Source organism: Dasypus novemcinctus, chromosome 3 (assembly GCF_030445035.2).
Source record: "Dasypus novemcinctus isolate mDasNov1 chromosome 3, mDasNov1.1.hap2, whole genome shotgun sequence".
Classification (NCBI taxonomy): Eukaryota; Metazoa; Chordata; class Mammalia; order Cingulata; family Dasypodidae; genus Dasypus; species Dasypus novemcinctus.
Genome location: NC_080675.1, coordinates 149,574,136 through 149,597,427, shown reverse-complemented (window position 1 = coordinate 149,597,427; position 23,292 = coordinate 149,574,136). Strand labels below are relative to the sequence as shown.

Here is a 23,292-nt window from a genome sequence, read left to right as displayed (position 1 = left end):
CAAACCCCGGGCCTCCTTGACCCATGTGGAGCTGACCCATGCACAGTGCTGATGCACGCAAGGAGGGCCGTGCTGCGCAGGGGAGCCCCACGTGCAAGGAGTGCACCCTGTAAGGAGAGCCGCCCAGCGGCCTGCCCAGGAATGGCGCTGCACACATGGAGAGCTGACACAACAAGATGATGCAACAAAAGGAAACACAGATTCCTGGTGCTGTTGATAAAGGACAGAAGCAGTCACAGAAGAACACACAAGGAATGGACAGAGAGAGCAGACAAATGGGGGGGAGGGGGAAGGGGAGAGAAATAAAAAATAAATCTTTTAAAAAAAAAAAGCTTAGTGAGGATAAGGAAGATCTGTTATAAACTTGATCCAACAGACAGATATACAACTCTGCATCTATCAAATAGAGAATAAACATTCTTTCTTGAGGATACACAGAACATTTATAGAAACTGAACACACACAAGGGCAATACAAAGGACATTTCAACAAATTCCAGAGAACTGGTAACAGTGTTGGCCAGTTCTCTAACCACAATGCTAAACCCAGAACCTTGTACATGGGAGGCAGGCACTCAACCACTGAGCTACACTGCACTCATAAATCAGTATTAAAAAAAAGAGAAAACCCACATATAAAAAACACCTTTGAACAACTCATGGGTTAAAGAAGTAACCATAGCTGAAATTCTAAAATGTTTGGTACTAATAAACAATGAAAGTCATGCATATCAAAAATTGTGGGACATAGCCAAAGTGAGATCTAGAGAGAAATCTACAGCCTTATATGCATTTATTTAAATAACAAGACATTCAGAAAATGTGTTAAACACAACTAAAAAGGCTGAAAACAGAAGATACATACACACACAAATGCATATAAGTAAAACTGAGGAAATCTGAATAAAATCAGTGGATTGCATCAATGTCAATATCCAGAGGGTGATACTATAGTTTTATAACATGTTCAAATTGGGGGGAAATGGGCAAAGTGCACAAGTTGGGATCTCAGTATTATTTCTTATAATTACATGTGAATCTACGATTATCTCAATCAAAATTTCAGTTAAAGAGGAGGGCAAGTTAAAACAAAGTGAAAGAAACAAATGCCTACTATACGCCAGAACTTTACTGGGTGCTAGAATACAATAAGCAAAACAGACAGGGTCCCTGTCTTTTCAGAGCTTACCACCTAGCATAGGAATCAGATATGAAACGTTTAAAACACTCAAATGTAAAATTAAAATGGTCAATGCCAGCATATAACAGGAAAATCTGATCTACACTGTGCCTCTGAGGATTAGCCTGGAAAAGAGTATTCTACTCTACATCAAGGGACTAGCAAATGCAAAGGCAAGGATGGCTAGAGCAGTGACAGGTAAGGAGTTTGGCAAAAATAAGACTGCAGAAAAAGGCAGGGTTCAGGCAAATTTGGGCTTTTATAGTAAGAGCAGCTAGACGTTACACTTGAAGGGCATTAAAGGAACAACATAATCCTATATATTTTTAAATGATTGCTCTGGCTGCTGTGTAGAGAATGGATTAGAGATCTGTTGAGATCTCAGCAGTAGGTATGAAGCTTGGATTAGGTAGGTAATGATGGAGGAGAAAAGTTGGCAGGGTTCTAAATATTTAGATGGTGGAATTGGTGATGGATTGAAGATATTTAGATGGAAGAAACGATAAGACCTGGTAATGAACTGGACATAAGGTGTGACAGAGTAGGAGGTAGTCAACTGTATAGTGTGTTAACATGAATAAGAGAATAGAAATGCTATTTACTAAGATAGAAAACAAAGGAGGAAATAAATATTGGGGAGTAGTTGGAAATCAAGAGTTCAGATAGTATTTAAAGCCATGAGAGTGAAAAGAAATTACCCAGGGACACCATGCAGAGAAGAGGGCTTAGAAGTGAGCCCAGGGGGCTATGATGTGGACCATTGACCATGAGGTGCAGCGATGCCCAGAGCTGTACTCACCAAATGCAATGGATGTGTCATGATGATGGGGGAGAGTGTTGCTGTGGGGGGAGTGGTGGAGTGGGGGCAGTGGGGGTGAATGGGGACCTCATATTTTTTGAATGTAATATTTTTTTAAAAAATGAATTAAAAAAAAAAAAAAGAACTGAGCCCAGCGTAACTTTGATTTTTTAAGAGGCCAGTGATAGAGAGCCAGGTGGGTTTAGCAATATGGCAGTCACTGGAGATCTTAACAAGAGTAACCTAAGAACATGGTAGATACAGAGCCCAGATTTCCAATCTGGAGTAATTAGGAGATGACAAAGTTTAAGTAGGGAGGGCAAACAATTCCTTTGAGAAGCTTTGTTGCAGGGAGAGGGGACAGAAAATGATAGAGGGAAATGTGTAGGCAAGGGAAAATTTTTAAAAAGTATCTGATTTTCTTATAAACAATTGAATAGGTAGAGTTTTTTTAAAAAATAGGAAATAGAGTATGTGTGAGTGTGAAGAAGGTTTCAGTAGAGAGTCCAAAGGGTTCACTGATAGATCAAGGGGCCTTTTTTTTTTTTTTTTAAGATTTTTAATTTATTCCCCCTTCCTTCCCCCTGTTGTCTGCTCTGTGTCCATTCACTGTGTGTTCTTCTGTGACAGCTTCTATCCTTATCAGCGGCACTGGGAATCTATGTGTTTTTTTTGTTGCATCATCCTGTGTTAGCTCTCCGTGTGTTTGGCGCCATTCTTGGGCAAGCTGCACTTTCTTTTAAGCTGGGCGGTTCTCCTTATGGGGCGCACTCCTTGCGTGTGGGGTTCCCCTCTGCGGGGGACACCCCTGCATGGCATGGTACTCTCTGCGCACATCAGCACTGTGCATGGGCCAGCTCCACACGGGTCAAGGAGTCCTGGGGTTTGAACCACAGACCTCTCATATGGTAGGCTGATGCCCTATCCATTGGGCCAAGTCCGCCTCCCTCAGGGGGCCTTAAAATCTAGGAGGGGATGGGATCTGGGATATATGTGGAGGGATTAATCTCTGGTAAGATACTTCTTCCCTAGCAACAGGAAGGAAGAAGTCAATAGGTACAGAATTAAGTGGTTTGTATACTTGGTGGTGACACAATGAAGGGAGTGTCTGTCCATTGGCTTCTTTTTTCTCTATGAAGTCACAGGATGACAGTGAAGAAGACAGATGGGGAAGTGAGAAAGTGGAGATGACATGAACTTACTCTTTTAGTGAGGGGGTAGTACAAATTTGTTACAGAAATATAATGGATGTTCAGTGGCATTAAGGACCCAAGTGAAGTCAGTGATCAATATTTATAAGGATTTAATATGAATAAAACTTACTTCTACCTGAAGAAAAAAATGCACATAACCCTCTTCTAGTAATGAAAAGGTAAATTCAAAAAATACAAATGTTTAAACTCACATAGCCTACAACATTTCAGAGAAACCCAGAATAGTAGAGTTTGGTCACAGCTCTAGAAAATTTGAAAAGGAGCTGTTTCAGAGTAGTGTCTAGGATTTATGGAGCATCTTACCTACAAAGGTAGTAAAGACTAAAAATTACAGCTCCAAGAAGTATTTAACCAATGGAATAGAAATGAGAGTCCAGAAATAAATCCACGCATCTATGGCCAATTGGTTTTCAACAATGGCACAGAGACTACTCAATAGGAAAAGAATAGTCTCTTCAGGGAAGCAGATGTGGCTCAAGCAATTGTACTCCCATCTACCATATGGGGGTTCCCGGGTTGTTTCCAGGGCCTCCTGGTAAAAGCAAGCTGGCCTGCGCCACAGAGAGCTGGCCTGTGCCCTGGTGACCTGGCCCAACAAGATGATGCAACAATAAAGAGACACAGAGGAAGAGCAATGAGAGACACAACAAACCAGGGAGCTGAGGTGGCTCAAGAGATTGAATGCCTCTCTTCTACGCTGAAGGTCCCAGGATAGGTTCCTGGTATCAGTTCCCAATGCCTCCTAAAGAGAAGACAAGAAGAGAACACATGCAGACACAGAACATGTAACAAAAGGACAGAGCAGATAGCAAGTGCAGGTGGCAAAGGGAAGGATTAAATAAAATACAAATAAATCTTAAAAAAAAATAGTCTCTTCAAAAATGGTACTGGAAAAACTGGATTTCCACATGCAAGAGAATGAGGTTGGACCCCCACCTCATTCCTTATACAAAAATTATGTGAAAATGTATCAATGGCCTAAATATAAGAGCTAAAACAACAAAACTCTTGGAAGAAAAACATAAGAGAAAAATCTTCAGGACCTTGTGTAAAGCAATAGTTTCTTAGATATGACACCGAAAGCATGAACAACAAAAAATAGATAAATTGAACTTGATCAAAATTTAAAACTTTTGTGCAAAGGACACTGAGTGAAAAGACGAGCTACAGATTTTCAAATCATATATCTGATAAAGGTCCAGTATTCAGCATATATAAAGAGCTTCTGCGACTCAACAAAAAGACAAACAACCCAATTTAAAAACACGCCAGGACTTGAAAGTTAATCAGCATTACCATGTTACCCAGCATTTCCACTTCTAAGTATATACCAAAAAAAAGTGAAGGCAGGGGCTCAGAGATATTTGTACCCCAATGTTGATAGCATTATTATTCACAAAAGTCAAAAGGTGGATGCAAGCCAAATGTTCATCAACAGATGACTAGATAAAATGTGGTATACACACACACACACACACAGAATATTATTCAGATGTAAAAAGAAATGACGTTCTGATACATGCAACAACATGGATGAACCCTGAGAACATTACGCTGAGTGAAATAAGCCAGACACAAGGGAAAGATATTATATGATTCCACTTACATGAAATATCTAGAACAAGCAATTCATATAGACAGAAAAGCAGATCAGAGGTTACCAGGGGCTGGGAGGAAGAAGAACTGAGGAGTTACTGCTTAATGGGGTAAAAAGTTTCTGTTTAGGAGATTAAAAAAAGTATAGGTAATGAATGGTGCCCACAATAACATGACACTGTGAATATAATTAATGCTGAAGTGTATGCTTAAAAATGGTTAAAATAGAAAATTTCTTGTTATATATGTTACCACAATAAATTAAAACAAAAACAATTTTTTAAAAAGTCATCATGGTGATCTAAAATGAAACCTATTAAAAATAATAAAAACTGGGAGCAGATGTGGCTTAACCAATTGGGGGCCTACCTCCCACATGGGAGGTCCTGGGTTTGGTTCCTGGAGCCTCCTAAAGAAAAAAAAAAACACAACAGAAAGACAACGAGCAGACAACAGGCAAAAGCAATGAACAAGGGCAGCAAGCCGGCAGACAAGGTAGCCATCTCAGGGGGGAAATAATAACTTTAATGCAATAAAAAAGTATTTAGGTGCTAATGACAACTTGATTAACCTTTATTTAGTGATATAAATTTTACAAAGGTCTCTCACACTCATATTCTTCTTCTATTTTTGCAGTATCTTTACAATAGTTCCCTGAGGAGGGTAGGAGAGAATTATCCTTTGGAACAGAAGTATGCATTGGTTCAGAGAGGTAGGTAAGGTCACTTTTCCAAAGTGCCACAGCAAGCAAGTGGTGGAGATAAGGTCTAAATCCACATCCCTTGGCTCCAAAACCAAAGGTGACTTAATAATTAAATCTGTAACCAAGTAACAAGTTTACTTTATTTATACCATAACTTTGTAGAGTTAAAGTCTAGAAGAGCAACCAAGCTCTCTTGCAAATTATCATAGACATATTAGAATACTGGGCCAGAAGGACCACTGGTAGAGCCAGTGGTAAGAGAGCTCAAGGTCTAGGTCTCAATCCTTTCCCCAGTGACTTACTGTTCACTCAATAATTACAGAAGGAAGACATGAACTCAACATGGATATTGAAAATCGAAATGAAGTCAAGGTTGCAAACTCTCTAAGAGCTACTGAAACTGAAATACAAAGAGAGAGAGGTTGTAGAAACCCTGGACCACTGTCTGATCAAAGTACAGCACATGCTCTTTTTTTTTTTTTTCAAAGATTTATTTTTTCTTTATTTCTCTCCCCTCCCCCCCCACCCCCACCCCAGTTGTCTGTTCTCTGTGTCCATTTGCTGCGTGTTCTTCCTTTGTCCGCTTCTGTTGTTGTCAGCGGCATGGGAATCTGTGTCTCTTTTTGTTGTGTCATCTTGCTGCATCAGCCCTCTGTGTGGGCAGCACCATTGCTGGGCAGGCTGCACTTTCTCTCGCGTTGGGCAGCTCTCCTTACGGGGCGCACTGCTTGCGCACGGGGCGTACTCCTTGTGCACGGGGCGCACTCCTTGCGCGTGGGGCTCCCCTACGCGGGGGACACCCCTGCATGGCAGGGCACTCCTTGCGCACGTCAGCACTGCGTATGGGCCAGATCCACACGGGTCAAAGAGGCCCAGAGTTTGAACCGCGGACCTCCCACCATGTGGTAGATGGTCGCCCTATCCACTGGGCTATTTCCCTGCTCTCTTTCTAATTACAAAATCTAGAGCAAGGTGTCTTGACTTCAGCATTATTGAGACTTTGGATTGGACAAGTCTTTGTTGTGGGGCTGTCCTGTGAACATGAGTAGCAGCATCCCTTGGCCTTTACCCACAAGATGCCAGTAGCACATCTTCCCCTTCCCCAGTCCAGACAAAAATGTCTCCTGACATTTTCAGATGTCTCCTGGGTGGAATTTCCACCCCTAGTTGAGAATCACCGATCTAGAGATTCCATTCTGATTACAGAAACCAAGATACTCCTACAGAGAAAGCGGGGAAAATCTATGACTATTTTTTTTTCAGGTAACACTTTTTAGTCTTCACCAAGAAATGTGGGCTGAGTCCAAGAGTTCACATCTTACTACTTAAAGGGGCTCTTGGTAATAGACTATGAAGACCAAGCAGTCAGTTATCCTTTTTCCTTTCCACACTCAGTAACCAGAGTGACTTGCCAAAGTATGCAGAAAATCAGTGACACACACATGCCTATCAAGCCATTGCTCTTCTTTCTATTCTGTGGGAGGGAATCTACACCCGTCTGGAAATCTGGCTCCACTAATGGGCTCAAGACAGACAAAGCCTGTACTGCCCGAACTGTCCTCTTCCCAGGAGGATGGAAGAACATTCCTAATAGGCCAGCAATCCCACCACACTCCCCCACCCCACAGCTGGTTGCATGCTGACACGGCTCGCCTGATCTCCCTTGAGGGAAGGGACACTCAGCTCTTTGTCTGTTGTCTTGTTTTACAATTATTTACTCTGCCCATCAAAATCTGATGGGCTTTAGAATACTTGGCTCAATGGTGTTATCCATGTTCCCATCACTGGTGTCAGGGAATATGGCACTCTAACAATCCAGGCTTTGAGAAATAAATCTTTTCTAAGAGTTTCTTCCAAGAGAATCCATGAAAATAATTGTGACCTCATATGTTCTAAGAAAGTGATTTTAGAAACAAAAGATAATCTGTGGAGCCCTTAAGCGTTTCAAAATTTGCTTTTCAATTCAAATGCCTTCCTTTCCCCCATCCCCACAAAACAATCTCGCATAAATACTTTTGAGTATTCCTGTTGATTTACCAAGCTATACTATGCTGCAGGTGAAATGAACTTTTTTACCTGGGTGTGAGAGTCTTTGAAACAAAACCCTACTTTATAACATCTGCATGGTGGCACTGGCGGGAAGGTGGGCTTCAGCAGCTTCAGTATGGAGCAAAAGAGTGAAATTACTGCAACCTAAGATCCAGTCTTCCTGAGGTCCCCATACTGCCTCTGTTAGACATCAGCTCCTTAAGGGAGAAACAGCCTCAGTCCATGGAGCAGGCCTGGCTCAAAGAACAAAATGGACACTATAATATTAACAATACAGTCATTTTGTGTCACTGGTAAAAGATCTTTGCAATTGCTGCAGTAGCAAGGGACACTCTATTTCTGCTCTGTAGACACTAATTGCATAAAGAAACAAAGGATGATGAACAGTTTTTTTTTAAAGCTAGTTTTTAAGATCTGTAACGGTTTCTATAGACTCTCACCAGAATATTATATTTTCAGTTCTCTCTCTAAAAATCAAAACGCTTTAAATCCCAATGAACATTATTCCTTTAAAAGGAGGATTTAGACAAGGGAAGGCACAGACAGAACTAATTTTGAAAAATTAAATTCAAAATAGGACAAGGAGAAGCACATCTAAGGTTTTAAATCCTTGTTATCCAATGACCCCCTAACCCAGTTCTTGATCTTCAAATCCTAGGAGAAGGTAAATTTAGGGTGAGGGATTAAGTATCAATGCTGCTGGCATTTACAAAACATTTTGGCAGGTGCTCTGTCGGTCTATAATTAGTGAATAGGCTCAGAAACTTAAAATGATCCCGAAGAGTTTCAGAGCCAACAGCCACTCCCTGAGCACGGAGATGTGTAGCCACGGGGCCACTGCCATCCAGAACGCAGTGATGGGTGCCCTGCCACGAGGCACACGTCTGTGCATGCACACGCCAGCCCCGAAGAACTGCTTTTTTCAAATCCCTAGTGGCTTGACCTCAACACCTGCTGCACTTCCTGAAGACAGACAGGCTCTGGAGCTCCACTTGTTCCTCACACACGGCTGCACTTTCGAGGAACGACCGCACACACGCAGAGGCTGGCCAGCTGCCAAGCGGGGGCAGCCCAGCCGCCTCGGGCCTGAACTTTCCCAGTGCTGTCAGGGCGGGATCCTGCTATGAGCTGACTCAGCGGCCAGCATGGAACTCTGCCAACCACACAGCCATGCGGGGGCTGCCGACAGCTCACAGATGTTTTGCTAAACCCAAGTAATCTGCTGGGAGGCGGGTCTGGGCTGGTGGCCAGGGTGCTGCTGTCGTGGAAGTTGGGATTCTCTGATCCTACTCCTCGCTGTCCAGTACTTCCCTGAATGATCTGAGGAAAAACCTCTATGTGTCTCAGTGTCTGCCCTGCTTCAGAGGCATGTCAGGGTAAATGCATGAGGGGTAGCACCATGCGCATAAAGGAGCACCACTATCTACCATGTACTTGGTCCTGTACAGACTTTCACGTGCGCTAGCTCAGCTAATCCTCCCAACATTCTTGGGAGGTAGTGCCATCATTTCTGTTTCACAAGTGAAAAGGCCCAGGTTCAGAGCATTTAAGAGCCCTACTGGAAGCTCACAGAGCAATAAATGGAAGAGTGTTGTTGTTGTTGTTTTTTAAGATTTATTTTATTTCTCTCTCTCACTCCCCAGTTGTCTGCTCTCTGTATCCATTCACTGTGTGTTCTTCTGTGACTGCTTTTGTCCTTATCAGTGGCACTGGGAATCTGTGTTTCTTTTTGTTGCGTTATCTTGTTGTGTCAGCTCTCTGTGTGTGTGGTGCCATTCTTAGGCACGTTGCACTTTCTTTTCACGCTGAGCGGCTCTCCTTACGGGGCACACTCCTTGCGCATGGGGCTTCCCTACGCAGGGGACACACCTGTGTGGCATGGCACTCCTTGAGCGCATCAGCACTGCACATGGGCCAGCTCATCACACAGGTCAGGAGGCCCCGGGTTTGAACTGCAGACCTCCCATGTGGTAGGAGGATGCCCTATCCATCAGGCCAAATCTGCTTCCCGGAAAGTGGTTTTGAACACACTTCTCTGGCTCTAATCTCCTGCAATCACTGCTATGGTAAAACTTAGATCAATTGTGCAGAGTTCCTTGATCCAAAGATGGTGCTTTTTCAGATTCTAAAAGACCTTTCTCTTAGAAGACTTCTCAACTGATTTCTAAACAGTACCATGAGTCTATATGAAGAGTGAGAGCATATAGGGAGTACCCAGGTATTATTACTGGTTCGTCCTGAGCTCTTTGCCTAAGCACCAAGTCATTTAACCTGCAACATTGTGTAAATGTCAACATAGCTGAGACTTAACACCTCACCCTAAATTCAGCACTTTGAATGAGAAAAACTGCACTGAAGGTCAAAAAGAAAAGAGGAATTACAAGTCAAAGCTTTGGTTCAGAAAACAAATTCCCTAGGTTCCACCCTCTGAGATATTCATTAGGATCCAGAAATCTGCCTTTTTAAAAAAGTTCCCTAGGTGATTCTAAGGCTCGGCCATGTTTGGAAATCACTTATGCCTGCTTTGGATTACAAAGGGAATCCTGAGGTCTAGCTGTTTTTATTTCAAAGAGTGAGATGAAATCATGTCTACAAGTCTCTTTATTGGAAAACAAACACAATGCTAGCACTTCCCATCAGCTGTGTTTAGCTGCAAAGCAACAAAAGGTATTCAAGAGCATGATGATACTCAGCCTGGAACTAAGAAACTGTCTTAGGCAAGACTGTTCCTTTACATTAGAAAGGCTGTAAATAAAGCCATCTCATTTTTAGACATCTCTCATTACATTGTTGCAGCCTCATCCTTCCTTTAAAAAAAAAAAAAACGAGTGACATTCTTTCACATCAAACTTGGAACAATCTATATTAGGAATAATGTACACATTCTGTTGCTTTGCTACTCAGAAAACAAATGTTAAGTGGGAAAAAAATTTCAAAAAACCCTAAGTCTCTTCATGTCTAGACTACTAATTGAAAGTAGTGAGAGAATTAGAAGCTTGGCAGTCACTGTCCCTGGCAGTCTAGTACCCTCTCTGGTTAGCCTTCTGGAAGAACAAATGACCTCCCACACCAGAAAGACTGACCTGCTTAAGCTGCTCATCCAGATTCCAACTCGGTTGCCCAGATGTGGAGACTGAAGGTGGGGCCTTGGAAGTATCTTTGGTATGGTCTTCTTTAGCCTGCTGTCCATGAGGTGGGGGCCCTGGTGCTGGAAGGAGACTGGACATGGGCACCACTCTGGGGTCTGGGCGAGATGCTTTCTGCACGTGAAGATATTTAGAAGCAGCCTGGGCTTCATTCTCAGCCACCTCTGCATCTTCATCATCCCCATCCTCACCTTCCAAACCTCCTTCTTCCTCAGGCTCTGAATTCACGCTGCTCTGTTCAAACACTCGGGCAGCCGCTGCGGCTGGTGGAACTCTGGCTAAGGGACCCAGGGCAGGGCTGCCAGAAGGCCTCCCAGGTGTGGCAGAAAGGAGAGTCTGCGGCGTGGTCAGCTTCTGGGTATATAAGAACGGGGCTTCTCTCACCTGCTGTTCCTGCTTTTCCCTGGCATCCATCTGCAGAGGAGCCAGATGCAGCTGCTTTTGCTTCTGCTGCTGCTGTTGCTGCTTCTGCTGCTGCAGTGGTTCCATCACTGCCTCAAGCTTCACCCACTGATTGGCATGGCTCTGATCTGGGCGTAGCCCAACAGGCACAGTGGGTCTAAATCTTAAATGACTAAGAGGAAAAACAGAGAAGGAACAAAAAACAAAACACAACTGTGTAAAACCAGTATAAAAAGGCTTTCATTTCTCCATTAAAGGGCATGAGTTCTGAACACTAAGCATATGCTCCTGTATTTGAGTTTTAAAATGAGACAGCAGTGGGGTTTTGGGGGTGGGCATGTAGGGAGGGAAGTTAAGAAGAGGTACAGGATTTAAGAGGAAAAATATAGTATAACTCTTAGTAGCAGTCCACTACTGAAGGTTTAAAAAGCAGTAAATCCAGAAGATGTCTAGCCTGCTAACATCTGTGTTCTGATCTTTTTCTCTCTACTTTATCAAACATTAATCTGTCTACTATTGAAAGGCAACTGGATTTCCACTGTACATAGGCTGTGAAGATGAAAGCCACAATAATAAAGGGAAGGAAGGGAATGCCTGCAAAAGAGAATGCTACTTATGTTCCCAACCCCATCAGAGAAAGAAAGATAACACCATCCAAGCCAAACACTGAGCTAGCAGGCAGGCAGAAAGACTTCTCTCATAGAAAAATAGGACCCAGCAAACTGCTCTTGAGTTTAAACTTTTCAAATTTTTAAACAGATCAAATTGCCAGCTGCTTGTCGAATGGACTGAGCCATGCTAACTGGACATTATAGCCTCAGAAAGAATCCAATTTCAACAGCATGAAAGGAAGAAACATGCAAGGTAGCAAGCGTTTCAAATTGCAATCACTCAAAAACAAACGGGTGGGGGGATTCCTCTGGAGCTTTTTAAGTTAATTAATTTGGAACAGATATCAATATTGCCTAAACAATAAGTTAATGCTTTTCGTAAACAGCCTTAAGTAAAACTCTTCATATCCTCTTTCTTTCTGGTTCACTTCTACTATGATAGTCTATGACCAATAGGAAAAGAAAAGGCTTTCAGGCCAAAAGCATTCTGGGGGCAGGTTTATCAGCATTCTTACCAATCAATCTCCAAACACACACCCCTTTCACACCCTCTCCTCCTCTAAAGCTCTCTCTTCTTCCTCTCTCGGCCTCCACCCCCAGCAAACCTCACGTACACTGTTTTCTCAGCAAATCTCCATAACAGAATGGATTACTATGCACAGGAAAATTTTAGTGAACATGGTGTACAATTTTGTCAGCACATGAAAGAAGCGGCTGCATGGCACAGGTTGGGACTTGAGATTTGCATTGTTTCAGTGTTTTCGGACTGGGTAGAAAAATTTTTTTAAAAAGAGAAAACTAAATGTCTTCAGGCGTCCTTAAAAACTCATGGGGAAGTAATCAGATTTCTAGCAAAAACAACTTGGATTTATGAATATTTTTGTATGGTTATGGCAAAAAAAAAAATACAATTTTTAAAGCTAGGCCAAAAACACAGAGAAAAGAATTCTTATTTTCTGTTTATCTCAGAAGCACTGCTTTTTGCCTTCTGTAATCTGAAAAATTCAAATTCAAATTTGCCTCTTATTGCCTTTAATTCCTCTCTTGGCACTAAAGTATGCCTGTGCAATACTTTAATTCGGCTGTAGCTCTTCTTAGAGTGTAACAAAGCATGAAGATTTATATCCGCATTAAATCCAGTTGACAAAAGTGTTCATTTAAAATAAAAACAATGTGGGTCAAAGAAATGAAAAAATAAAGCAAATAATTTGGTGGTCGTTTTTAATCTCCTTAGAGTCACAAGTCAATCACAAGCAAAATCAACCAAGTCCTGCCAGTCACCGAACAACTGCTTCTTGTCTTGTGGCACCATCTTCCCTGTATGCTGTCCCCAGCAGAGGGGGAGGTGTCTCGCAGCCGCTTTAGTAAGACTGAGATGACTCAGTTCTACAACTCAATACACACACCCTCCCCCTCTAAGAGCCCATCTTCCCCCAGTCCCTAAGCAGCCAGTTGATCCAAACAATACACCTGCCTACATTTAGAGGACTTACGTCTCAGAAATCTCTAAACCACTTCATCCCATCACGCGGCCCCCCCTTCCCCATTTGCCCTAAAGTTCTCGGACCACCAAAACTGGTGCAACGGACTGCTTGCTTGCACCTTTAAGGCCGGCCTTGCCTATCCCTCTCTCTATCTTCGATATCGGACCCTTCCGGCCCCGGCCGCATTCAAATCCCCATGTCCCCCATCCTGCCCCCACCTCCAGCACCCCATTCCTTATAACCCCCAATTCAGTCCTATCACTTTTACCTTTACCAAGCCCTTCCAGCCAATCCGCTGGCCTCTGCTCGGACGACCCCAACCCCACTTACCCTTGCCCTCTCAGATCCCGGGAGCCCCTTACCCTTTCCAGTCCTTTATAATGGGCAGTGGGCGCCTCGGGGGTCCTCTCAGTGCTCGCACTTTCGCTCCGCCCGCCAGCGCCTTCCCGTCTCCTACACACCTGCCTCCTCTCCCACCTCCAAGTCCCATCCACCTGCCACAACCTCCGCTCCCGCCGCGGCCGAGGCAGCTGGGTGCCGCGCGGCTTACCTGTGCCGGGTGCTCGGGATCCGCCAGCGCTGGAGGAGGCTGCAGCTCAGGCCCCGGCGCGGCAGCTGCGTCTCTGCCTCCTCCGCAGCCGGGGGCCACAGCCGGGGCGGGGCCCGCACCGGAAGCGGCGCCGCGGGGCCGATCCGGTCGGCCCAGGGCGGGGCAGGGGCGGGGATACAGGGATGGGGCGGGGCCCGGGCCGGAAGCGGCTCCAAAAGGAGCTAGGGGCGGGGCGCAGCGGAAGTGATTCTTTGGGGGACGGCCCCGCCCAACTGAGTCTCGGGCGGAAGCAGGTTGAAACGGGCAGAAGCTATGGCCAATGGGAAAGCGTGGACAAGGAGGAGTTCCGGCGTGAGCACTTCCGCGGGGAGTTGAAAAAAATCGGACTGATAGTCTTTTCTGAGACATTTCTGTTTGTGGAGGTTGGTGTGGCGCCGGCTGTGATTTGGAAGGAAGGTAAATAAAGGATAATGGGGATGGCAGGGGCTTCTGTTGGTTCGGTGGGCTGCCCAGCCTCCCATTTTCAAACCGATGGAATTCCCGCTTCCAAATCAACTTTTCTCTGAACTCCCGTGGATCCTGAACCGAGACATGGCTTGCCCCTAAAGATACTGCATCCCCTAAAACTATCTCACGTGGATTAGTATTCTCACTTATGAAGTTCCAAAGGTGGGGGCTGCGTGCCAAATATTGTCACCTTCATCTTAGATTAAATGGTACATTATGATACCACTGTTATTAATAGCTCAACACTCTGTTTTTCCCTTTTACATTTATAGAAGTTAGTCCCCCACCCTCTATGTCTGTACCTTGTAATAGAAAATTGTCCTTCTGAACAGATTGATCACTAAATTAATAATTATCAACCTTAGATGGGCCCTCAGCAGTACCTGGAAAATAAATTACATTTTTCTAGTCTATCTGCTCACCACTATCACTGCAAATCTCTAACCCTCCCTTTCCCTGCCCCTTTCCCTGATCACCATACTATATAAGCAAAGGCAAATGTAGAATGTCCTAACATCTAGAAATCTATGTACATGTGTTCTCACCTTGTCCTTCCCATCTGTAATTTACCCAATCAAAAAATATATTTATTGAAACCCAACTTAGGTCAGATCAGGTACTCTTCTGGGTTCTTGGGTTGAGCAGTGGATAAAACTAATTCCTGGCCCTCAAGGATCTTTCATTCTAGTTGTGGGAGACAGAAAACAAATAAATTGTATCAGGTAGGGGTATGTGCCATGAAGGAGAACAAAGCAGGGTAAGGGTTTGACTGTAGTGTTAGATAGCTGCTAGTTCAGGTGGGTTGGTCAGAGAAGGACTCATTAATAAGGAACACTTAAGTAGAAATTGGAACTGGCTTGTGGAGGTAAACCATGTGGCTATCTAGGAAACAATGTTTCAGACAGGAGATCAAAGTTCAAATGTTCTGAGACAGAAACAAGTTTGGCATGCTTAGGAATAGAAAGATCATACAGATTGAGTGATGGGAAGAGTGGTAGATGAGATCAGAGAGGTAGCCACGGGCTCAATCATGCAGAGCTTTGTAAGCCATGGTGGTAACTTGGGAGTCACCCCTGAAACCACTGGAGAGTTTTGAGCAGAAGAGTAACCTGATCAGATTTAAGTCTCTAATAGGATCATTCTACCTGTTTCGAAGAGAATAGAGTATAGGAGCAGAGGGTTAAGAGTAGATGCATTAGTCCAGGCAGGAGATGATAGTGGCCTGAACAAAGTGAGTGCAGTGGAGGAAGTGAGAAGTAATCAGATTCCAGAAATATTTTGAAGGTCAACCACCAGGATTTGCTGATGGATTAGATATGTAGGTTAGAAAGAGTCAAGGATGGGAAGCGGATTTGGCTCAACTGATAGAGCGTCCGCCTGCCATATAGGAGGTCCAGGGTTCAAATCCAGGGCCTCCTGATCCATGTGGCAAGCTGGCCCACACACAAGGAGTGCCATGCCACACAGGGGTGTCCCATGAATAGGGGAGCCCCACGCACAAGGAGTGTGCCCTGCAAGGAAAGCTGCCCCGCACGAGAAAAGCGCAACCTGCCCAGGAGTGGCGCTGCACACACAGAGAGCTGACACGGCAAGATGACACAACAAAGAGAGACACAGATTCCTGGTGCTACTGACAAGTGCAGACAGACACAGAGGAGCACACAGCGAATGGACACAAAGCAGCCAACAGGGGGGCGGGGAAGGGGAGAGAAATAAATAAAAAATAAATCTTTAAAAAAAAAGTCAGGGATGATGCCCAGGTTTTGGTCCAAGTAACTGGTAGAAGAGTGGTATCATTTACTCATGTGAGAATACAATCAGAAGCCAATCCGAATGGAATACAATTCAGCAATCAAAAAGAAATTAATTATCTGTGCACACAGCTTGGCATGCTGACATAACAATAAGGACTTTATGTTGAGCGAAAGAAGCCAAATTCAAAATGACACTCTTGAAAACATTAAAACTAGTGATAGAGACTAGATCAGTGGTAGCCAAGGGGGGGAGAAAGAATAACTATAAAGGGATAGCACAAAGGAGGTTTTGAGGTGATGAAATTCTGTGTCATGATTGTGTTGGTGGTTACCTGAATCTATGCATGTGCTAAAATCCATAGATTCACTTTGGATGGATTATATGGTACGTGAATAAAACTGTTCAAATAAAATTCATAGAATTGTACACCAAAACTTTAAAAAGTTGATTTTATTGTATGACAAATAAAAACCAAGCTTTTAATGTGTGCTCAGATTTCCCATGCCCACTCTTATTGCTGAGAACTCTTCCACAACCTGATAGATGATGAAAGACACACGGCCTTCACCCCACCTGACATCTAACCAACTGCCAGACGTGATGTTGCCCCTTAGACCAACCAGTTGCCAACCATCAGATGTGATCAAGGCCTTTCTAGACCACTGCAGGCCCAGCAGAGCTGACCCAGGCCAGAATTACTGCTTAGCAATCCCACAGACTCATGAGAAATAATAAATGGTGGTTTGTTTTCCAACAAAAGATAGCTGACACAAACAGCATTTCTTTATATCTGCCAAGATTGATTTGGTTTGGTATACTTCCTGGAGCTGCTGAGCATCTGAAAGAGGACAGCCACCACACATCATCTTCACACAGACATTCTCCCTTCAGATTTCTCCATGGTTTTGCTTGCTTATAGCAGGGAAAGTGTTATGCATTATGTCTTATTATTTCAACTTGTTTGATAAGAGTAATAACATTTGTATGGTTTTCATTTCATTAATCTTTTTTTGAAAAATAAAGATGGAATTGTATAAATATTGGGTGTCATTTGTATTTTTGTTTTGTTATACACTTAGTTTTAAATGTACAGTGCATAAAAGCCAGAAAGAACAGGTAAGCAGCCAAATTATAGAATAATGATGTAATTAGAAGGGAAATGCCTTTATGTTTATGAGAGCCAGTGCTAATAATATAATTGTGTCCATTTTAGTAAGACTTGGTGTTTTAGTCTGAGTGGTGTCAATTTTGGGACTCAGGAAACAGAAAAAATTTCCCATTGAAGTTAACTGATTATATTTTCAACTTGAGTTGGCCTTACAAGAGTTTTTTCAGGATTAATTACCATAGTAAGTGGGGAAAAAACTATCCTGTAGTTACTGTACCTTTTATTGTCGTGGAAAACTAAAATGTAGTCAGGTGTTTAAGGTTTTTTCTTGTCCTGAGATCAAGGTATTGCCTCTGGAGCCTCTATTAGCATGTGTTAAGCCTATGCTAGGTAAATGGTATAAATGGCAAGTAAGAATAACAGTCTGAGAGCAGAAGGATAGCTTATCAACCCGGGCCCTGAAAGGAGGTGTATCAGTCAACATATTACTAAGGAGAACCTCATCTGTTGTGAGGAGATGGATCACACTAATGTTATTTGAGTCCGACTTGGCTTCAGTGTATTTTCCTAGGTGTGGATGGGTGGAGTGGAAGAGGGAGGCTGATTCTTAGGTCATCTTCATAGTCCTTTTAATATTGTAAATCAGACTATTGTATTTGGTGTCTGGTGACATTGGTTATATGATGTGTGTCACAAGCCAGTCCACTTTAGAGGACCAAAAGGCTCAAACCAACCCTGAGGTCCAAACCTGAATTTTGAAAACTTCAAGGTAATGAGGCCTCATGGTATAGGCAGGCCAGCATTCCCCCAGGACATAGCTGCTCTCTTGCTACATTCATCTTTCAACCTGCTTTTGCTGCAGAGGTCCTTTCCGAGCCTTTGATTCTGTGATTGGCCAACGTTCTGATTAATTGACTTGACTATATTCTTTCCCTCATCTGGGAATAAAAAAGGCCAGACCTCTAAGGCAAGCAAAAAGACCAATCCCAAAGTGGCTCATCCTCTGAAAACATTGGATTGTTTCTCTCTCCTTGATACTTAATGAAAGCTGACTTTGCAAAGCTCCATCCAGATTTCTGTGATGGCCCCAGCACTCATAGCAACCCTGCCAGAGCAAAAGGGAGCAGGAGGCAGTTCAAACCATCTGCCCTGGAACAAGACATCTTGGTCATAGGCCTGTGCCTCTGGTGGGACTCTTTGGGAGCCATCTGGCCCCTCAACCGAGATAGCTGTCACCAGCCAGACATTGTCTGGCAAGACATAAGAGGAGAGGGTGCCCAAACTGAAGTCTGTCTGGGAGGAGTTTGGTTGGCTAAGAGAATCAACAGGGGCCTGCCAATTTCTGTGAATGGTTTCACAGACACCTAGTGTCCAGGGGCTTTACAAACATCAAAAATCTTTACTTCCAAGCACTATCAATGAATGTTGAATATCAAGGCCAATAAAATACATTTTCCATTGTCAAGGATGGCCTGGGCTCTTGTTATCTCTGGATTGAAAAAAAACATCTGCCAATTTCAGCAAGAGAAAAGTATAAAGAAGCCACTATGGGAAGCGGACTTGGCCCAATGGATAGGGCGTCCGCCTATCACATGGGAGGTCTGCGGTTCAAACCCCAGGCCTCCTTGACCTGTATGGAGCTGGCCCATGCGCAGTGCTGATGCGCGCAAGGAGTGCCGTGCCACGCAGGGTTGTCCCCCGCGTTGGGGACCCCCACGCACAAGGGGTGCGTCCCATAAGGAGAGCCGCCCAGTGTGAAAGAAAGTGCAGCCTGCCCAAGAATGGCGTCGCACACACGGAGAGCTGACACAACAAGATGACACAACAAAAAGAAACACAGATTCCCGGTGCCACTAATAAGGATAGAAGTGGTCACAGAAGAACACACAGTGAATAGACACAGAGAGCAGACAAAGGGGAAGGGGAGAGAAATTAATAATAATAATAATAAATCTAAAAAAAAAAAAAGCCATTAGGCAAATATTTTGGAAACATGAGTCAGAGAATGCAAAGTATTCTGAAGAAACATCAGTGGAAAGGGAGTTACCCAAATATAGGAAGAGGAGCACTTGCTTTTGTTCAGTTTGAGATGTTTGGGCCCTTGTCTTCATTGCTCCCACCCGGCACATGCCACACCCATAGCTTTGTCCCTGTTGGAAGCTTAATGTTATTTTATCCCTGATACTTAGCTAAAGGAAGCTAAGTGGAAGTTCCTGACATTTTATTAATATGAAATATATTGAATCCCTGAGATTAAATATATTTCAATAATTGAGAAGGTACTCCAGACCTCCATTTACAGCTTTATGGCATGAGCACATGTTGAATGCGTCAACTGATTCAAACCAATCTCAGCACAGATGTTTAACTCTGCTGAAATATCATGGAATAAAAGATAATCTCATTTGGTTTTGTGTGATCTATTTATCTTAAAAAAAAAAAAGAAAATAAAAATTTTAAAAATTTTAAAAGAGAATAGCACCAGAACTACTATGCTTGTCAGGATATGTGCACTACCCAAATTCCTTTTTTTTTCTCTTTTTTTAAAATTTAAACTTTATTTATTTATTTTTTAAAGATTTATTTTACTTATTTCTCTCCCCTTCCCCCACCCCCCGCCCCAATTGTCTGTTCTCTGTGTCCATTTGCTGCATGTTCTTTTGTCCGCTTCTGTTGTTGTCAGCAGCACAGGAATCTGTGTTTCTTTTTGTTGCGTCATCTTGTGTGTCAGCTCTGCATGTGTGTGGCGCCATTCCTGGGCAGGCTGCACTTTCTTTCACACTGGGCGGCTCTCCTTTCAGGGCGCACTCCTTGCGCGTGGGGCTCCCCTGCGTGGCACAGCACTCCTTGCGGACATCAGCACTGCGCGTGGGTCAGCTCCACCTGGATCAAGGAGGCGCAGGGTTTGAACCACGGACCTCCCATGTGCTAGACGGATGCCCTATCCACTGGGCCAAGTCCGCTTCCCTTAAACTTTATTTTAAATTTAAAAAATAGAATAACCGATAAAGGGAAAAAAAAAAAAGATAACCTCATTTGGTAATCTGATTCAGAAACCTCATCTTTGACAATTGAGCTGGGTTTTTGGTATCTCCAAAGAAAAGTTTGTTTTTATAATGCTTATAAATTCACTATTATGTTGGAATATAATAGAGTGGTTAAAGCTAACTGATGTAACACTTTCCTTTCCTAGTCCCTTCCATCCCATCCCCTCCTCCACCCGAAAAAGTCTAAATACTCAGCTTAACATTGAGGTCATCAAGCAACCAGTCACTTCCTAATATGGCAGTTCAGCCTTCCAGTTTTACTTCTGAAATTCAAGTGCCAGGAGAATGGTATTTACATTTGAATATGTTTTCTACAATTCCTTCCCTTCTCACCCTCAATAGTGATGAACCCTCTATGTTGTTTACTTTAACATTAATTATGGTATCTGTAATGACTGAATTTCCTGACTCTACCTATAATATAGGATCAACTCTAACCCACAATACAATGTAACTCTGATAGTTTTTTTTAAAGATTAATTTTTTAATTTATTTCTCTCCCCTTCCCCGCCCTTCCCCCCCCAGTTGTCCGCTGTCTGTGTCCATTCGCTGTATGTTCTTCTGTGTCTGCTTGTATACTTGTCAGCGGCACCTGGAATCTGTGTCTCGTTTTGTTGTTGCGTCAGCTCTCCGTGTGTGCGGCGCCATTCCTAGACAGGCTGCACTTTTTCGCGCTGGGCAGCTCTCCTTACGGGGTGCACTCCTTGCACATGAGGCTCCCCTACGCGGGGGACACCCCTGCGTGGCACAGCACTCCTTGCGCGCATCAGCACTGGGTGTAGGCCAGCTCATCACAGGGGTTAGGAGGCCCGGGTTTGAACCTTGGACCTCCCACGTGGTAGGTGGCACCCTATTCGTTGGGCCAAATCTGCTTCCCCCTCTGATAGTTTTGATTACAAAATTTGAGAACTGTCTCCTTATACAAATGAATGGTTATCCAGTACAAATATGAGAGTGTTCATATTTGAGCTATAACAAATATACAGTACTAATACATGGTGTGTTAATAATAAGGAGTATGTGAAAAAAATATACCAAATATAAGCATGGACAATAGTTAGTGGTAATACTCTGATCATGTTCTTTCATAATTTGTAACAAAAGTTCTACAAAAATGCAAGGTATTGGGGGAGGGGTGATGTATGGGAATTCTGAACATTATGCAAAATTGTTTTTTTTTTCCAAATTCTACTCAATTTATTCATTTTTTAAAAAATATTACATTCAAAAAATATGGGAAACGGACTTTGGCCCAGTGGTTAGGGCGTCCGTCTACCATATGGGAGGTCCGCGGTTCAAACCCCGGGCCTCCTTGACCCGTGTGGAGCTGGCCATGCGCAGTGCTGATGCGCGCAAGGAGTGCCCTGCCACGCAAGGGTGTCCCCCGCGTGGGGGAGCCCCACGCTCAAGGAGTGCGCCCCTGAGGAAAGCCGCCCAGTGTGAAAAGAAAGAGCAGCCTGCCCAGGAATGGCGCCGCCCACACTTCCCGTGCCGCTGACGTGCCGCTGACGACAACAGAAGCGGACAAAGAAACAAGACGCAGCAAATAGACACCAAGAACAGACAACCAGGGGAGGGGGGGGAAATTAAATAAATAAATCTTAAAAAAAATGAGGTCCCCATTCACCCCCACCGCCCCCACCCCACCACTCCCCCCATAGTAACACTCTCCCCCATCATCATGACACATCCATTGCATCTGGTGAGTACATCTCTGGGCATCGCTGCACCCCATGTCCTGTGGTCCACACCATAGCCCACACTCTCCCACGTTCCATCCAGTGGGCCATGGGAGGACATACATTGTCCGGCAATTGTCCCTGGAGCACCACCCAGGACAACTCCAAGTCCCGAAAATGCCTCCACAAAATTGTTTTGTAAGCTCACAACTTCTCTAATAAAAAAATAAATATGAAATCATGTTGTATTAGTTAATGTAAGTTAAATACAGCAACAAATAGATTCAAGACATGGGTCAGCAAAATAATTTATTTCTTGCTCACCTAAAGTCCTGGGCAGATATTTAGGTTAGTGAGATGGCTCTCTTCCATACTGTCATTCAAAGTCCCAGGCTCCTTCCATCTTGTGATCTATCATCCCCTAGAATCTCATCGTCTGTATCAGAAAAGGGAAAGAACAGGGTGTAGCTGCACATGGGATATTTTTATAGTTCAGGTCAGAAGGTGGCACATACTTGCTTCCACTTACATTACATTAGAGAAAATGTTGTCACATGGCCACATCCAAATTGAAAGGGAGTATGGGAAATGGTATAGTAATGTGCCCAAAGAAGAGAAGAATAGCTTTCAGTTGACAACAAGAGGTCTCTACTATAACTAGCCCCTTTGGACACCACATATACTCCCCCATCCCCCAAGAGAGACAACAAAAAGTCCCATCCAAGTATCACATTCATATCAAAATCTGGATTGCAGGGTTCTCTAAACTGCCTAGGTGAAGTTCTTTATGGCTCAGTAACATAAGAACTAAAATCCAGGTTGTTTCCACCACATTCCTACTCAAATAAACCCACTGGCCCCATTATACAGTGATGGAACAGGGACAGGAAAAGTGCAATAAAAACTATTTGGATAAGGGAGAATGGGAAACACAACAGTCATGTCCAAGGCAATTACAGAACCCTGCTAGATATCCATTATGAACTCCCTTTCCTGGCAGTGGAGGAAGTTTCTTGATTAGACCCGGAATTTGCTCTTTGGGAGAAATTCTCTTATCATTGTTCTCCTTATACCCTGGTTTTTTGCCCTCTGACAAGTTCTTCCTCAGCCATTGTTCTCCATGACTGCTAGTGAAGTTGGGAGCAGCCCTCCTTGGGGACTAGTCAGTGCTCATAGCCTGCTTCCTGCTGGTGCAGGTTTGGAGATCCAAGTGTTGTTTTATGACTTTATTTATTTATTTTGGCCAGGCCTGTGGGCTTTTGGCAATATAATTCCCTCAGAAACTTCTCAGATCTCTCTGCTTCTAAGCCATTTCTTGTGCCAGAAATCATGCCCTGAGATTTTTTTTTTCCGAGATGTAAATATCAATTCTCATTTATGTCTCTATTTCTTTGCTCTATGCCTCTTTCTTTCAACTTAATGGTAATTACAATGAGGCCATATGAAACAATTGGCTTAGGTGG

At 43.6% G+C, this 23,292-nt stretch overlaps 1 protein-coding gene and 1 long non-coding RNA gene across 2 annotated transcripts in view; one reads left to right on the top strand and one right to left on the bottom strand.

The window, feature by feature from the left end:
* Window positions 1-13,897, bottom strand: part of ARID3B (AT-rich interaction domain 3B) — a 68,210-nt gene extending 54,313 nt beyond the window's left edge. The window contains exons 1-2 of the mRNA XM_004476632.5: window positions 13,734-13,897; window positions 10,624-11,260 (exon numbers count right to left, since the gene is read on the bottom strand). Coding sequence (XP_004476689.1) covers window positions 10,624-11,175 — 552 coding nt within the window. The 5' untranslated portion in view covers window positions 11,176-11,260; window positions 13,734-13,897. The remainder of the gene's footprint in view (window positions 1-10,623; window positions 11,261-13,733) is intronic.
* Window positions 13,898-14,082: 185 nt separating this feature from the next.
* LOC131278032 (uncharacterized) lies at window positions 14,083-17,035 on the top strand. Its single transcript, XR_009185147.2, has 2 exons — window positions 14,083-14,189; window positions 16,490-17,035. It is a non-coding gene; the product is annotated as an uncharacterized lncRNA (long non-coding RNA).
* The last annotated feature ends 6,257 nt before the right edge of the window (window positions 17,036-23,292 follow it).